The following is a 17,871-nucleotide window of genomic DNA, read 5'->3' on the forward strand; positions in this document are numbered from 1 at the left end:
CCCCGGGGATGAAGAGCTGCCAATGAGTTTCCCATTTATTTCAAGCACTCTTTAAACCTAGTAATTAAATCATCAATTGACATTGTAATACAAATATGTTACAGTTCCAACAAAGATTTTTTTAACTTTCTGATTACAGATATTTAAATTAAGCTTTGAAATGCTTGCTTCTCCTCCATTTTGCTTAGCCATCGATGCATCACTCTTGTCTTCCTCAGTAATGTTTTCTGAAGGATGGAGAAAAGTCCTAGTCCTTGGAAGTGGGATTGTGATTGACAGGTCCTTGGAACAGGACCAGATGTTTCTTTGAGAATTGAAAGTCGATGGAATTGTAACCTCTCATTCTCACTTTGCCATGCTTTTGGAGTTCTTTGGCTGGCAGAGTCCTCTGGACTCATTTTGCGGGAAGAGCTGTGCAGTCCTCCGTGTTTGCTGCACCTGCCAGTCACATGTTTGCTTGCCTTTGTTATATGTAAAATTTCGATGCCACAAAAGAAATAGCACTCGAAGATGAATCCTCTCAGCCAGGCAGTTTACTTCTAAAGAAGGTTGTGTCTCACAGATGGAGCAATGGTGACTGCATACTTAGACAAGGAAGGAGAAGGGGTACTTATTCCTGATGGGGGCCGCCCCTACTGCTGTGTCATTCCCCTATTGGCTAGGGTTAGACCACATAGTCTAGACTAATCCCAATTGGCTATTTTAAAGAGAGCAGGGGTATGAGCTGGAGGGGCAGGATGGGTAGTTTGGCAGGAAGGATGGTTACAGGCAGGTCAGAGCAGGTAGCCAGGGTGACCTAGGTCAAAGCAGGTGACCGGAGCAGGTGACCGGGATGAGTCAGGACAGAGCAGGGGACCGGGGGAACAGATGTGAACTACTGATTAGAACTGGTGGAGAAGGTTGTTTACTGAAACTACAAGGAAGTTAAACTTTAAAATGCAGGACGAAGAACTGAACATACTGACATACTGATTCTTTGAAGAGAAATTCAGAACTTATTGTATCCAACACCTTTGTGTCTATGTTTCTGGGTGCGTGATTCCAGCTGTTCTTTCAGTAAAGGCCTATGGTTATGGTGCCAGTAGGGTACATTTTCTGAGTACTCATGTGTCTGAAAAAAGCCTTAATTACTGTTGTTGAAAAAATGCACGATTTGAATGAAGAGAGCTTCCAAACAGGCTTTGTGTGAGCAACATGGCTGTTTATTCACCTGGGTGCAGGTGGGCTAAGGCTGAAAAGGGCATTAGCAAAGGGCAGTGGGATAGGAGTTGGTTTTATAGGTTTGGGTAGTTTTTTTGGTGGGCGGGGGTGTTGCAGAGTAAGTTCAGTTACAGTGGTGGGATTGGGTGAGAGGTATTTACATTATCATAAGAATAGTTACAATGGCAGGGTTGGGTGAGGGGCTTGCCGGGGAAGCTCCGCAGGGCAATGGCGAATGTAGGCAGGGGGTGGGAGACATCAGCCGAGGCAAGCGGGACTTCAGACTTTCAGGCTTACATATGGAGACCTGACAACCGTGACTGTTGACTGTAATTTAGTTGCTAGTGGCTTCCAGATCCTAGTTTCTTTTCCTTCAGCCCTTAGAAGGCACAGGTTGCTCCTGCAAAGTCTTGTGCTAGTCTGACGGTCACTCCTGGTCCTCTCCTGGCTGTCCTAGACAAGCCCGGGACCGTGGCTGGAAGACGGTGCTTGTCTCCCTTCTGCCATCTCTATGCTTCTTTTGAGATTTCTGGTTCTGAAGACATGGAGGTCTCCTTGACGCCGGTTCATTCATGCTGTGGATCTTGTCTGGCTGCTTGTTGCCTCAGAGAAGCTGCCTAGGGGTTATGGTGTTAGCAGCAGTTCCCCATTGTGACTGGGGTCCAAAGACCAGGGTGTAGCCCAGAGACTGAAGTGATGACAGTGATGTCACTTCAGGGACCAGGAGTGGCCTTGAGCACTGGCCTAAGGGAGTGGGAGCCGCTGGTATCTGGCAACTTGTTTGCACTGCGGTGTTCACTTTGGTCTTTGTCAGCCCAGGGTGCAGCTGAGAGATGCCCCCATCCACTTTTTAAGGCCTCGGCAGACCTGGGAACTGCAGATGGTTTCAAGTGTTTTGCCCTAGCCCGTGGCTCCGAGGCCTCCAGACCATTCTGCAGGTTTAAAATTCCCCACCCCTCCTCTCTCTGGAGTGGCTGAGCATGCTTTGCCTCATCCTGCATAATTTTCTCCCCACTGTAGTATTGTTCCCCTTAGCAGGAGAACTGAAGGGGGAGGAGCAGGTCATTTTATTATTTTGGACATTGAGTAGACCTGTCAAAAATCTCTAGGATGGGCCCAGCGCGGTGGCTCATGCCTGTAATCCCGGCACTTTGGGAGGCCGAGGCGGGTGGATCACCTGAGGTCAGGAGTTCTAGACCAGCTTGGCCAACATGGTGAAACACTGTCTCTACCAAAAATACAAAATTAGCTGGGCATGGTTGTGGGCACCTGTAATCCCAACTACTCAGGAGGCTGAGGTAGGAGAATTGCTTGAACCTGGGAGGCAGAGGTTGCGGTGAGCCGAGATTGTACCATTATACTGCTGCCTGGGTGACAAGAGTGAAACTCTGTCTCAAAACAAAACAAAACAAATCTCTAGGATGATGCTTCTCAGGGTAGAGAGAAAAAGAGAAAAATGAATAAGTTGAAATATTCTAAAATTCATCAGAGTGGAGTATTAAGTGTGGTGAATATTTCAATATTCTGTGTTTTGAATTAATTTAGAATCTTTAAAGCAAAAGAGAATTTTCCTATCTTTTATTTTCTAGTCCCTTACTTTCCCGTCCTTGAGCATAGGAAAATGCTGCCTTTCTAAATGTGGCGATTCCTGTGTCAGACGTCAATATAATTATTTAAGATGGGCTTAGGAACTTTTCCTGGGATGCTTGATTCCGACATGGGGTTTTGCCTTGTTGATCTTTGCATAAAGGGATGCAGGATAGAGAGCTTGTGCTTAGACTACTTTATGCTTAAACTTCTTATTAACTTTTAAAAACTATTTTAAAATAGGATTTTGGGAAGGCAGGTAACTCCCAGCTGGCTTAGTGGGTAGTTTTTTCGGCACCTGCAGGATTCCGTACTGTGGGCTATGGCGCCCTGCATTGGGCAGGGTGGCAGTAACATTTGTTGAGTTGCACTGATGCTCATGGGTGAAGTCAGAGTAAGGCAGACATGGGATGGAAGGAAAGAGAGGAGGCTATTAAAGGAAAAACTAAAGAATGGAAGATTGATGAGATAAGAACGTTCCGAGTGAAGCTGATGTTACTGCTGTGTGCCTGACTGATACTGGGGCTTCTACCACCCGAATGCGAAGGGACAGAGTGCCGAGGAGGAAGCAGTGACAACCTGGAGGAGCTTCTTCTGCAGCAGACGTTGGAAGATGATGGGGTATTTGCTTCAGCTGCAGATCGCAGGTGGCTTGCTCCAGCTCCAGCATTCACACCTGCAGCTGATGGGAGCCTCCAGGCTTCTGAGGTCTGCTGCCCACATCAACAGGCCGGTCTCCAGACAAGCAAGTGGTCTCAGTTTAAACTTTTTTTTTTTTTTGAGACAGGGTCTCACTCTGTAGCCCAGGCTGGAGTACATGATCTCAGCTCACTGTAACCTCTGCTTCCGGAGTTTAAACAATTCTCCTGCCTCAGCCTCTCGAGTAGCTTGGATTACAGGCATGCGCCATCACACCCGGCTAATTTTTGTATTTTTAGTAAAGCTGAGGTTTCACCATATTGGTCAGGCTAGTCTCAAAATCTTGACCTCAAGTGATCCACCTGCCTTGGCCTCCCAAAGTGCTGGGATTATAGGTGTGTGCCACTGCACCCAGCCCTGAATTTAAACTCTGTGCATGTGATTGGTCGCCAGTTGGTATAGACAGTGCCTGCGACATCTCATAGCTGAGGTATGGGCTCTGAAGGTGGATTGTTAAAGGAAGGGGAGGGGTCTCTTAGAAAAATCAGTCTGAGGGTGATGAGCCTGTGGTGCAGTGGGGAAAGACTGCCCTCGGGGTGGTGGAAAGAAAAGTCCAAACAAGGAAGGAAGGTCTGGACTGAGAAGGAAGAGGAGGAAGAGCAAAACACTGTGTGATGCGAGCCAGGGCCGGGCTTGGTGTGGGGGTGGAGGAGTAGCTGAGAGGGAGAAACTGCGGGGCCCAGAACACAAGAAACGGAGAAGAGGCTGAGGAGTCCCAAAGGGCCACAGAGTGACCAGGGCCACTGTGAATTAATGGAGACAGAAGCAAAAATCCCAGGAAAGAAAAAAAAAAATCCCAGGAAAGGAAAGGAGAGAGGAAGCGGAGATGGAGGTGTTGCCCCTCCTGGTATTGGCCTGTAGGAGAAGGCAGTTGGAAGAAGCGATAACTCCGAAGCTGGATGAGGCTGCCCCGGGCTGTGTTCACCCTCCGCTCTGGACAGCAGCTGCAGATGCCTGTTCTGTGCCCCATGTCGGTTGTGAGCTTGATGTCCCCTTGTTTTGCTAATGGCACCCTGATCCCAGTGGACAGCCAGGGGACCAGGTGAGTCAGGCTCTCTCTGGAGGTATGTGTGAGGTTGTGTGGAGACTCAGAGGTGTGATGGGAGTGGACAGTGCCATTAGAATCCACTGCTCTGCTGCCTAGATGACAGGAGCTCTGTGCCCTTCCACCTGCTCCTGTCCTGTGTCTGGCTTCTGTCCGTCTCACTTTCTGCCATTCCTCTCATCTCTCCAGGGATTTCCCTTCTCTAAGTTGGCTGCGGTGGTTTCTTACAACCAAACGGCCCTCACTAACCCACATGGATCAGTAACTCTGTCTTTGCCTTTCAAGGACATTGTGTTTTCTCTGTGTGGAAACTCTAGCTTCTTTGTAAGTGGCACAGGCAGTGGAGAAGGCTTCCAAACAAAGCTCAAGGCTCTAAAGATAGCATCATCTAATAAGGACAAAAAATCCCAGCGTCAGAGCATTGGGTTCCTATAAGACCACGTTTGTGAGAGGGCCAAGTTCATGTGTGTTTATCTGGGCTCCCCACCAAAGCCATCATTTGTGCTATGGGTGGAGGGAGCGAAGTGTCTGGCTTTGCCGTGACACCATCACAGGAGTGGACAAGTGGGCTGTTAGATGTGGCAGCTGCCGACGCTGCTGGCTGCGGGAGCTCAGCCCTTGCAGTTGTGAGGGATGGTCTAGCCCGTGAGAGGGCAGGCACTGCATTTCCAGTTGCTATTAGATGTGCACCCATGAACATCTCACTTGTGGACACTTTCTTTTCACCCCTTGTGTGTCTTGGCAAGAGGATGGGACAGAGCTTCAGTCTATCAACAGAAAAGCAATTTCGATGGATATGTAATTTTAGTCAGGTACTTCCTTTTTTGAATTAAAATATTCATATGCATAGGAGTCATTCTCTTTTTCTGGAAGCAATGTTTGGAATAGCAGTTATTGTTGCTTATTGAGCTGGCACATGATCTATATGTGTCTGCCTGTCCATCTGGTGGGCTATCTGTCCATCTGCCTGTCTCTCGCTTTGACTGTATAAATGATATAAATAAAGGTGACTTTGCTGAAGGAAGTCCATGGAACTCACCCCCTGCTGTGTCTTTTGCTGTGGAGGAAGGACCTGGTGGATGGGAACACTTTCAACGTGGCAATGAAATAGGTTCATAAGATGGCAGCAGATCCTTTTCGTGTTTCTGATACTTGGTTATGTGGGACTGTTGTGGGTATGTATTGAGTACTAGGACATGGAGGGACAGGATCTGTGCCTGGTTCCCCATCAAGGTCTGAAACCCCCCAGGTCTCTTGAGCCTGGAACCAGAACTGGCAGAGTGAAGATGAAGAGAGGCTATTTCCAGGCCACCAGAATCGCCTGACAGAACCTGCTGCCTAGCCAGCTGGGTGTCACAGTCAGTGGGTGGGATCTCTCTCTCAGTGGGTGGGTTCTCTTGGTGGGTGGGGTCACTCGGTGGGTGGGGTCTCTCAGTGGGTGGGGTCTCTCAGTGGGTGGGGCCTCTCAGTGGGTTGGGTCTCTCAGTGAATAGGGCCTCTCAGTAGGTGAGATCTCTTGGTGGATGGGGCCTCTCAGTGGGTGGGGTCTCTCAGTGGGTGGGGCCTCTCAGTGGGTGGGGTCTCTCAGTGGGTGGGGCCTCTCAGAGGGTGGGGCCTCTCAGAGGGTGGGGTCTCTCAGTGGGTGGGATCTCCCAGGACAGGCTGGTTATTCCTGAGAATGTTGACTGTGTCTAAGGCAGGACAGGCTGAGACCAGGTGATGGGGAGAAGAGCAAGGAGTGAACAGGAGATGAGGATGCGAATGGGGCACAGCAGGGCAGCAACCCCAGCTTAGGGAGCCCAAGAGCTCGAGTCAGAGCCCAGGCTCCTGGGGCCAGGCTGGAGGATGTCCTGGAGTCCAGCCTCTCAGAAGGGATGGATAGTCTAATAAGTCAGTGGCCTTGACTCTCAGAGCTTGCCCTGGTTTCTGACTAGGCCCTCTGGTGGATACCAGTGACCACCAGGGTCTGTGAGCCCCGAGAGGTGAGTGGCACCCGACAGAAGGGACCCACTGTCCGGAGGTCAGAGTGGAGGGCATGGGACCAGACTCCCAGCCCTCTCAGAGGGTGACGGGGTATGGGATTATAACCTGGGCTGAGGGGCCAAGCTGCGGAGGTGCTAGTCCACGAAGGGGCAGGGTGGGGCCACTGGGACAGCATGAGGAGGTTCTGTGAGGAGGCAGGGCTATTGGAGGCCAGCAGTGAGGATTTCTGAGTATGTAGTGTGAGAAATAACCTTGCTGGTCAGATACTTGAAGTCAATTTCTGGTAGGCAGGATGGAGAATGGCTCTGTGAACATGTGGACCCAGGAACTGCCCCCATGTGGGTCACATTCATGTCCTTCAGGCCTGGAAGGTGTGAGGGCAAACCCTGGTGAGGAAGTGGGCATAGTAAGCTTCCTCTGTGAGGTCAGCCTCAGGTAGTTGGCATGCCTGCTGCACACACCCCCTCAATGCAGGGCCCCCAGGTCATCGTGTGGCCCCCACTCATGGCATACCCTTTCATATTCACTGTGTGCACCCCTCCCCCTTCACTAAATGCTTCACCATTCACTGTGGTGGGTGCGGGGGCAAGCAGCAGCACGGGAGTCAGGACACCCGGCTCTGGATGCTGCTGTAACAGTGTTATTCTTCCGGACAATGGGCTAGGCTGGGACAATCAAGCACTGGTGTTTTATTCCAGGGGCAAATGGTGTTTACTAGCTGTGCTCCATGTTATCCATTTTGCCAAGAATGGAAAACAATCGATTTTTTTCTACTTATATTGCTCTGCTCATTAGCATGCACGATATAAAGCCCAGAGTTGCTGAAGCAAAATCAGCAAGTTCTGATTAATTTGCAGAGCTCCAGTGATACTTCCTGACTGAGTCACGTTGGGGAAGGATCTTTAATTGGGAACAGCCTCAGACAGTAGCATGGACAGCAAAAGAGAAGGAATATCAGAGCAAAAACACCCCTAAAGCAAATGCCAACAAGAAAGAACATTGGCTTAATGCTGACAGTTCAATCAACCATGTCTGAAAAGATGGGGCATGCCTGTGGGTGGGAGTTCAGGGGGAAGCGGAAAAGCACGCAGCCAGATTTAGAAAATAAGAAGCTCATCCCTTTCAGCATCCGTCCTTGTTTTTAACGAGCATTGTCCTTTCCAGGTTGCCCACCTCTTGGTCTGGAAACCTTAAAAATCACAGACTTCCAGCTCCATGCCTCCACGGCGAAGCGCTATGGCCTGGGAGCGCATCGAGGGAGACTCAACATCCAGGTACCTGGCCCTGTGGTTGGAAGGATTTTGACTGCATTGTTTATTGCTCTGGTTCCTTGAGCTTGGGTCAGACCCCATGTCCTGGATGTAAAATGCATTAGCCCAGATTCTCACAGTAAGAAAGGATATTGCTGAATGATCCTAATTTTACAGAGAGCGCTCTGAGACTCAGGGATGCAATGTCTTCTCCAAAGACTGTAGTGAGAAAAAGTGAGACCACTGGTACCTGGACCCAGGTAGTTCCTCTTCCGCCTTTTGAATGCTTCTCTTCTACATGCTGTTGGTCTGGAAAGGACAGGGGGAAGGTGGAATGCCTGAGGCATGGCGAGGCAGAGCTGTGGCACACAAGGCAGTGGCATTTATCTTCCCTCGCCTCCCTGCCAATGCTTCTTGTCTCTGCTACACACACCTCTTCCAGGCTTTCCTGTGGCTCCCTCCATTGCGTTCCCCCAGCTCAAGCCCTGAGTGGCTCCCAGGGCCAAGCACATCATGGCTGGCCTCCCTCCTGAGGAGGCTCAAGGGCCTTCCTGACCTTGGGCCTCAAGACTGTCAGGCCTGCTCTGTGAGTCCCATCAGTCAAAGGGCTTCTCCAGGAAAGTGAGCTCCTCCCTGCACACTCCACACGCAGCCCAGTCCTTGTCTCCAGGCCTTTTCTGTAGCAGGTTCCCCTCCCTGGAACTTCCGTTGTGTTGATTCACTGACCTGCCTTTGCTGGGCAGCACAGGAGGCTCTCCATGGATGGGCCGTCCAGCAGGGCGCAGCCAGCTAGACTGTCCTCACTTCATCTTTCCGGCCTCTGGTAGTCTTTCACCCATGAGAGGCCCACCCCAGGGAGACACCAGGCTCCCCTTGGAGAATGCATTGGCCAAGCACACGCTCCTGCCTGTGGTCAGGGTGAAAAGGAGGCTGTGCTTGGGAATCACATCAGTGCTATTTATCTTCATGGTTTTTTTTTTCCTTAGTGGCATATTATTCACCCTGATGCCTTCTCACAGGCATTTCTATGCCTGCTCTTAGACTGGGAAGTTGCTGCTTTAGTAACCAAATCTGGGCCTACCATCCCCAGCCTCTGGCTCTGACCCCACTTGGGTACCTGGTGTTGGCCCCAGAGAGGGTGGCGTTGCTTGCAGTGTGTATTTGTGGGCTTCAGCATACAGCCCCAGCCCCCCACAGGGAGCTCACTGGGCTAAATCGGGGTGTCAGCAGGGCTGTGCTCCTGAGTCTGCTGGGGACACAGGGAAATGGGGACGAGGTCAGCCCACTTTTGTGGTTTGCGTCTTCCAGAGCCAGCGCCACATGCAGTGTGATTCCACTGTCACAGGTGCATAATTAAAGTCAGCTTGCTCCAAAAATACATCTCCCCACACAGAATAGTTTGAAATGCAGTTTAAAAATAACCACATCTTGTCTCACATACGAGTATTTTGTAGGCGTGTTGAGCTAATGGGATTTTGTGATCGAGAAACACCAAGATGTCAGAATTAGAAACTGTGTTTCATACCCTAGTGCAGACTCTGAGCTGGTTTCGCCAGCCCCGTGCCAGCCCAGGACTCTGCAGGCACAGATGTGGCCGTGGTTCTGGCTGGAAGGCATGGGGCTCGCAGGCTGGGGTGCTGGTGCTGGTCGCTCTGCTGACCAGCTGTGTGGCCTTGGGTGAGATGCCCGCCTTCTCCGAGGCACACTGTCGTCATCAGGAGTGTCAGGTCCCACATTAGGTCCCACTGATGGCTCTGCCTCCTTCCTGGTATTGTGAGGGTCAAAAGGAGTATAGAAAGAGAATTGTCTTTGGCCGTTCTCAAATGCATATTCTTACCCATTAGTGTTCATTCTGACGGCAGACCATTGTGAGGTGCCTGCTATGTACTGGGCACTGAAAGGGCCACGACAAAAGGCCCTAGGGGTTCTCTGCCTTCAAGATGCTTCAGTCTCTAGCAGAGGGAGAGCGGTTTTTATTGGCGTGGTGCTAAGTGCCTCATACACCTTATTTCATTTATTCCTCCAACATGGAAGACAAGTACTGTTATTATTCCCTTTGCCTTATAGAAAACAGGCACATGGAGGATGGAGTGACTCAGCTCACATTTCCCAGGAGAGGCAGATTAAGAATCCAGACAGCTTGAAACCTTGAGTTGTTGCTCCTAATGATGCCATAAAAATGCCTCCCAAGTCAACAGATAGAAGTGGTGTAGGTCCAACAGCTGGAATAGTGATCAAGCCGTGTACATCTCTTTTCTGACAATTATCTCACATTGATTTACTCATCTGCACCCTCGCCAAATTCTGAGCCGCTTGCAGAAAATGTGATTCTTGCCTTTCTGGGTATTCCCCACCCCATGTGAGTGCAGTGTCTGCACATACGGATGCGCTGAATCAACAAAGCTTCTGTGTAGTGGCTGCAGTGCTTAAGGGAGCTTAGGCGCTGCCGTGGAGAAGCCTAGGAGGAGGCAGGGCAGGCTGGGCTGCTGTCACATGTGTTTTTCTAGTGCCTATTTGTCCTGTGTGGTTGGCAAATATGGGGATGATGTCATTATGACACAGAAGCAACATTGGTTCATGTACGAGTTTCGCCAGTCTATCAATGGTCTGTGGGACCGAGCGCCAGCACCTGGCCACAGAATGTCCTGTCACAGGGGAGTGTGGAGTCTATGAATGGTCTGTGGGACTGAGAATCAGCATCTGGCCACAGAATGCCCTGTCACAGGTAAGTGTGGAGTCTATGAATGGTCTGTGGGACTGAGCACCAGCACCTGACCACAGAGTGCCCTGTCACAGGTGAGTGCAGAAGCTGTGGAGTCCTGTGCCTGGCGCCCTGTACCTCCTGTTCCTCTGGATCGGTGGGCCTGTGCTGGTACATTGCTCAGTTCCCTTCCCCGTTCTGCCCCAGACTCAAGCTCAGCAACTCCACACTGCCTTCTACCCTCTGGCGTCATCTGCCTCCCTGCTTGTTTCCTGTTCAGATCAAATCCTATAATTACAGCTGTATTTAAACACTATTTTGCGCATCTCAACATGTCTTCTTAATTGTGCTAATGTGTTTTTAGAATTAATTTTTTTCAGCCTTCTGCTTCCAGACCTGTATAGATTTTGAGTGGTCTGGCTGGAACCCTATTTTCCCCGTGAGCTGAATTTTTGGATCACAAGATGTTGCAGTCTGGGAGCTTTTATTGGAATGTATTTGCCACATTACTGCAGAAATACCTGTCTCCTTTTCCATCATTTTAAGCAGAAGATGTTGAAAGAATTTTTATAACTCAAATTATAACTGCTTTTTTTCCAACTAGAATTTTACTTTTGCTAACTTAATAATATAAAGTTAGAGAAAAAAACAACATTTACATTTTATCACTACATTGGGACAAGATAGACTTTCCAGGAATTCCAGGAAGACATCCAATTTGGCAGGAGAGCAAATGTTCGGCCCCTCACCTGTGATAATTCTTCCTGTGTGCGCAGGACCCTTTTATACTAACTCACTTGTGAGGCTGTGATCTCATTTGGAAACAGTCACTGGTTTCCTCCATTCTGGGAGCAGCTACAGACAGATTGAAAATTAACGTTCTGAGTCTCCAAGAGAACATGTTGACAATGACCTCTAAAATCATGCTCAGGGCTGGGCGTGCTGGCTCATGCCTGTAACCCCAGCACTTTTGAAGGCTGAGGAGGGTGGATCACCTGAGGTCAGGAATTTGAGACCAGCCTGGCCAATATGGCGAAACCCCGTCTCTACTGCTGGGTGTGATGGCACATGCCTGTGATCCCAGCTACTCAGGAGGCTGAGGCAGGATACTCGCTTGAACCCAGAAGGCAGAGGTTGCAGTGAACCAAGATCATGCCACTGTACTCTAGCATGGGCAAAAGAGTAAAACTCTGTGTCAAAAAAAAAAAAAAATCATGCTGGAATCCTTTGCCTATAGTTAGTCTTAGGAGGTGACCCTATATTCAGGTGGGTCATCTGATGGCAGCTCATCACCTGTCCCACCCCAAAGAATCCTCTTTTGAGGACTCTAAGCTGTTTTCCCTGGCTCATAAACTAAGGAAGGGGGTTCAGGGACAGCAGCCCTGCCGAAGTGACTTATTGCACCACTGTTATAATTTTGGACGTTTTCTTAGCTGGCAAGCCTCAAACAGATTGCAGCGGTAAGCACTGCCACATCAGAGGGCTGGCTTTCAACCTCACCCTCTAGAATTTAAATTACAGTAAGTCAGGGTCTGATGTGTGAGCAGAAGAAATGAAATACTGAGTGTGTGTTTGGGACTCAGGATGTCACCAAAATTCCTGCCTATTATTGGGGATGTAAAAAAGTTGGTGCTCAGATCAGAGCTTGGAAGAAACAGTTGACGTTTTCAGGTCACAAAGAAAAACATGGCACACTGCCTGCGCCCCGCCGGGGGTCTCTGCGACAGCCTGGTCACGGTCATTTGGCACTCTGTGGACCAGGTCCTGTCTCATCCATGTTAGAAATGACTCCGAGTTTGGTCCCTTAGAGAGAGAGGCTCACCTCTTGTGTCTCTTCCATGAGGAAGCGTCTGGCCATAATAATAGAGTCAGAGTCATTTCCCCAGCACCGTTGGAAGGAATCATGAGTCCTCTCCTCAGTCATTTCCTGAAAAAAATTCTATGGAGCATCGTGATGCCAATATTAGAATCTAGTTCCAGTGTTCTCATCCCCTTTTTACTTAAAATGATGTGGGATACTTGGAGGTGGTCACTACCCATGGCTTTGTGTGTATCCCCACACGAAGACATGAATGCAGTTTTAGAACATTAACCAACTGAGTTTTATCCTGTGTCACAGCTCATGTTCCAGGGCACATCCTGCACCTGTCTTCCTATACCTTTTGGCCCCAGTGCTCTTGGGGCCCCACTTTGACCAAAGGTGGAACCCACATTTTTCTTGGCAGGAAGTCTATGGAATACTTTGGGTAGCACCATTTTCCCAGGTCTCACCTGTGCCTGACCCACACCTGCCTGTGGCTGGGCCCTGCGCCTGTGTCTTTGACCCAAAGCCTGTCTCTTCCTTCACACCTTCCTGATTATTCTGGTATTTTTTTTTTCTTTTTCTTTTTCTTTTTTTTTTTTTTTCGAGACAGAGTTTCGCTCTTGTTACCCAGGTTGGAGTGCAATGGCGCAATCTCGGCTCACCGCAACTGCCGCCTCCTGGGTTCAAGCAATTCTCCTGCCTCAGCTTCCTGAGTAGCTGGGACTACAGGCGTGTGCCACCATGCCCAGCTAATTTTTTGTATGTTTAGTAGAGACGGGGTTTCACCATGTTGACCAGGATGGTCTCGATCTCTTGACCTTGTGATCCACCCACCTCGGCCTCCCAGAGTGCTGGGATTACAGGCGTGAGCCACCGCACCTGGCCTTTTTTTCTTTTTTTTCTCCCCCCTGGCTACACAAAACTTTCCTGTGACTCTCAGGTTCTTCTTGGGGGCCATATATGTGTTAAGTGCTGCAGAGGCAAAAATAATCACAGTAGACATAGTTTCCGAGTCAAGGAATGTCGTGTTTGTTCTGATAAAGGGATTTTGTTCTGCATCTGGCTTCAAGCAAACAGTCTGGGAGACAGCGTTTGGATGCCAAAACGCTGGAATTTTGGGTATTTGGATTTTTATGGAAATAACAGGACTGAATATTTTAAACTGTGACTCCCTTGGAAAATAAAGATGAGTATCTATTACGATGATAATGCACTGTTCTTCTTTCTCGAGAAGCTTACATTGTAGACACACAAGCAGGTAGAAGGACAGTGTGACCAAAGTAAAAAGGGTCCAAAGCCACCAAAGCCTCCTTGACCCACGAACCACAGGTTATTAAGGAACCACAGGGTTATCTGGTTCAGATATAGATTCTGTTCTATTTGCTATGTGCATTTTTCTTTAATATGTTATTAAATTTATTAAATGTTGTGTCTTCGAAGCACTAGCAGAGAATGACCTACACACCTGATTTCCAACCATGCATGCCGAGGAGACGGTCATCCAACCTGTGTACAGTGGGGCATGTGTCCTGGGGAACCATCCCCACGAGGCATCACTGGAGAAGGCACAGTGCAGTTATGACTGCTGAGTGGACACACGGGCCCCAGGGGGTGACTGCTAAACAAGCTGAGCCATCACGTGGGTGCCGGAGCTGGTAGGGAAGGAGCCCTGGGTTTATCTACAGCCAGAAAACTGAAATTAGAGTCTCAGGTCTACACTTAGTAGCTGTGGGGTTAGGGCAGGTCACTTAGCCCCTGACTTCAGTTTCCTCATCTCTAAAACGTATATATACACACACATATATACACAAATATTTGTGTATATATATATAATATAAATATATATATTTATAATATATATACACATATAAATATATGTCTATGTATATATATATGTATTTATATTTGTTCACTAGCTCTTGGGCCACCCCTGCCTCTCAGCTTGTGCCTCATCTCCCTGACCTCATCTCCCTGGCTTGAGCTTCACATAGGATCTCCCAGGCCCACATCCAGGCAGGGCCCAGAGAAGTCTGAGAAGCATTAGTAGCCACCCCCCAAGCCTGTGTGTCCACTCAGCCATCATAGCTGCTTCTCTAGTGATGCCTCCTGGGGATGGTTCCCCAGGGCCCCTGCCCTGCTGCACACAGGTCACATGACCATCTCCTGGACGTGCACAGTTGGGAATCAGGTATGAAGGTCATTCTGTGTTAGTGCTTCAAGGACACAATAAATGCTGTGCAAGCAGAGAAAGCCCGGGTGGGGAGAGGGAAGAGAGGTAAAAAGAGAGGAGGGGGGAAAGAAGGAATAACAGAGCATATTCTTTCTTTTTTCTTTTTCTTTTTTTGTTTGAGACTGAGTCTTGCTCTGTCGCCCAGGCTGGAGTGCAGTGGCACGATCTTAGCTCACTGCAACCTCTGCCTCCTGGTTCAAGTGATTCTTGTGTCTCAGCCTCCTGAGTAGCTGGGATTACAGGTGTGCACCACCACACCCAGCTGATGTTTGTATTTTTAGTAGAGACAGGGTTTCACCATGTTGTCCAGGCTAGTCTTGAACTCCTGACCTCTAGTGATCTGCCCACCTTGGCCTCCAAAAGTTCTGGAATTACAGGCATGAACCACTGTGCCCGGCCAGATTCTTTCTTTTATTTATTCATTTCATTTTAACAACAACACAAAAACACAACACACCTCTGCAAACCTTTTATGTACTTAGCACTGTCATAAAAACTGAAGAAACAATGCTGAGCAAAAATAGAAGAGCCCTGAGCACTTAGCAAATGTTTACTGGGGGCCTAAGATGTGCTAGGGATGCCTCAATGACCAAAACAAAGATTCTTGCCATCTTGAAGCTTGTGTTCTAGTGCGGGAGCCAAATCAAGGCAGGTGTATTAGTCCGTTCTCTCTCTGCTATAAAGAAACAGCTGAGACTGGGGAATTCATTAAGAAAAGAGGTTTCATTGGCTATGGTTCTGTAGGCCGAACAGGAAGCATAGTGGCTTCTGCTCCTAGGGAGGCCTCAGGAAACTTACAGTCATGGCGGATGGTGAAGGGGAAGCAGGCAGAACTGACATGGCCCAAGCAGGAGCGGGAGAGCAGCGAGGTGCCACGTACTGTTAAGCAGATCTCGTGAGAACTCACTCACTGTCCAACACAGTTCCAAGGGGAGATCCTCCCCCATGATCCAATCACCTCCCACCAGGCCCCACCTCCAGCACTGGGAATTACAAATTGACATGAGATTCGGGCAGTGACACAGATCCAAACCATGTCTGCAGGAGATGTAATAAATCATAGTGTTTATCATGATAGTATGTTAGAAGGTGGCACATGCTGTGGAGAGAAGGGAAACAAAACCATCGGGCAGCTGGCAGTGGTAGTCAGGGGAGCTGACTTTGGGGATCAATGGGGAGCCACGGCGGTGTGGGAAGAGCATTCTGGGCAGAGGACGGCTCAAGCAAAGGTCAGGGGTGGAAGTGTGCTCGGCTTAGCCAAGGGGCAGCAGGAAGCTAGAGTGAGCACCAGGGGAGGAGATATGCGCCAGAGGTAACAGGAGGCTCACAGGCCCCTGGAAGGACTTTGCCTTTTAGCCGCAAGCCAATTAGGGGAGCCATGGAAAGTTCTGGATACAGGAGTGACACGCTGTGGCTTACATTTGAAAGGGATCAAGCTTGCCGCTGTGTTGACTTTAGGGGAGCAAGCATTGAAGCAGAGGCCTGTTAGCGGGTGACTTCAGACCCTAGACGGGAGATGGTACTGGCTTGAGCCAAGATAGGAGTGATGGAGGGGGTTGGGAGTGCTTGGATTTAGGATATTTTGAAATGGTGCAGGGCAGATGAGGTTTGGGTGAAGGGTGCAAGAGATCAGAAGGGAGTTGGGCATGTCCCCCGGGCTTTTTAACCTGCATTCTGATAATCTAATCATCTAATGGGGAGATGAGACTGCTAAAAAAAATCCCACCAGTGAATGCATAATTACGATCTGTAATGAGTCCTGGGAAGGAGAGGAGCGAGTGCATTCGTTCCCTGGGACTGCCACGACAAAGTTGGGAGCCCAGAGAGGGTGGCTGAAAACAACAAACACTAATTCTCTCACAATTCTGGAGGCTTGAAATCTGAAATCAAAGTGTTAGTAGGGCCATGCTCCTTCTGAAGTCTCTAGGAAAGGGTCCTTCTTTGCCCCTTCCTGGCCTCAGGCAACCCGTGGTGTTCCTGGGCTTGTAGATGCATCACCCCAGTCTGTGCCTCCATGGTCCCTTGGCCTTCTCCCCATGAGCCTCTACATCATCTGCCCTCTGCCTGTGCATCTCTCTGTTCAGATTTCCCCTTGTTTAAAGATACAGTCTTGCTGGATAAGCCCATCCTGCTCTAGTCTGACTGCATCTTAACTAAGTGCATCTGAACCAGCCCTATTTTTTTTTTTTTTTTTTTTTGAGATGGAGTCTTGCTCTGTCACCCAGGCTGGAATGCAGTGGGGTGTGATCTTGGCTCACTGCAACCTTTGCCTCCTGAGTTCAAGCGATTCTCCTGCCTCAACCTCCCAAGTGGCTGGGACTACAGGCATGTGCCACCACGCCTGGCTAATTTTTTGTATTTTTAGTAGAGTTGGAGTTTCACTGTGTTACCCAGGCTGGTCTCGATCTCCTGACCTCATGATCCACCCACCTCAGCCTCCCAAAATGCTGGGATTACAGGCGTGAGTCACTGCACCCAGCCACCAGCCCTATGTCTAAATAAGGTCACATTCTGAGATTCCAAGAGTTAGGGCTTGAGCCTCTTTTGGGGCAGGGGGACACAATTTAATACAGTGGTTCTGTATGTCCAATAGACCTGCCTCAGGCTGGAGCTTGGAGGACTTTCCTGAGGATGGAGTACTTGGGCTAAGACATGAAGAAGGATTATGAGTTGAGAGTTTATTGGACAAAGGATTGGCAGAGAGAAGAGCATTCCAGGTCAAAGGGAACAGTGTGTGCAAAGGCCCTGTGGTGGTGGGGAAAATGGTATATTAGAAGGACTGAGGCAAAGCCAGTGTGACTGGAGCTACACTGTGGTTATGGAGCAATGTCATGGCCAATGGCCGTGAGAAAAAGAGCTTTCCATCATTAGTCATCAAGTAAATGCAAATCAAAGCCACAATGAGACTTGATGTACGGGCACCAGAATGGCTTTGAAAAAAGGGTAATATCAAGTGTTGGCAAAGATGTGGGGCAATGGAAACGTTCATACAGTGCTGGGAATGTAAAGTGGCACAGCCATGTGGAAACTTGTTTGGCAGTATAACAGTCTGTCCTTATCCCGGGGATGTGTTCCCAGACCCCCAGTGGATGCTTGAAACTGCGGATGGTACCAAACCCTCCTAGATACCAGGCATGGGTTTCTTTCTCTTTCTCCACAATTTCACAGGTGGAAGATTCATTCTTACCATAGATCTTAGCAGCCTCAGCATACAATTTTTTTTTCTTTTTTAAATAAAGTTGAAAACTTTCATCTTTTTGCTTAAAGGAAGTATTTTACTCATCTCCTGGGCATATCCGAGTTGCCAATATCAATACCCTTATTAAGTAGAATAAAGGTTACTTCAACACAAGCACTGCAGTGCCAACTGTT

General features: G+C 48.9%; 1 protein-coding gene across 1 annotated transcript in view; it reads left to right on the forward strand.

Moving 5' to 3' along the window:
• CPXM2 (carboxypeptidase X, M14 family member 2) overlaps positions 1-17,871 on the forward strand; it is a 153,313-nt gene that overhangs the window by 23,788 nt on the left and 111,654 nt on the right. Inside the window, exon 3 of the mRNA XM_012453412.3 lies at positions 7,679-7,788. Within this exon, the coding sequence (XP_012308835.2) occupies positions 7,679-7,788 (110 nt within the window). The remainder of the gene's footprint in view (positions 1-7,678; positions 7,789-17,871) is intronic.

The sequence above is a fragment of the Aotus nancymaae genome, unplaced genomic scaffold (assembly GCF_030222135.1).
Source record: "Aotus nancymaae isolate 86718 unplaced genomic scaffold, 86718_ANA_hifiasm-v0.15.2.pri h1tg000010l, whole genome shotgun sequence".
Lineage (NCBI taxonomy): Eukaryota > Metazoa > Chordata > Mammalia > Primates > Aotidae > Aotus > Aotus nancymaae.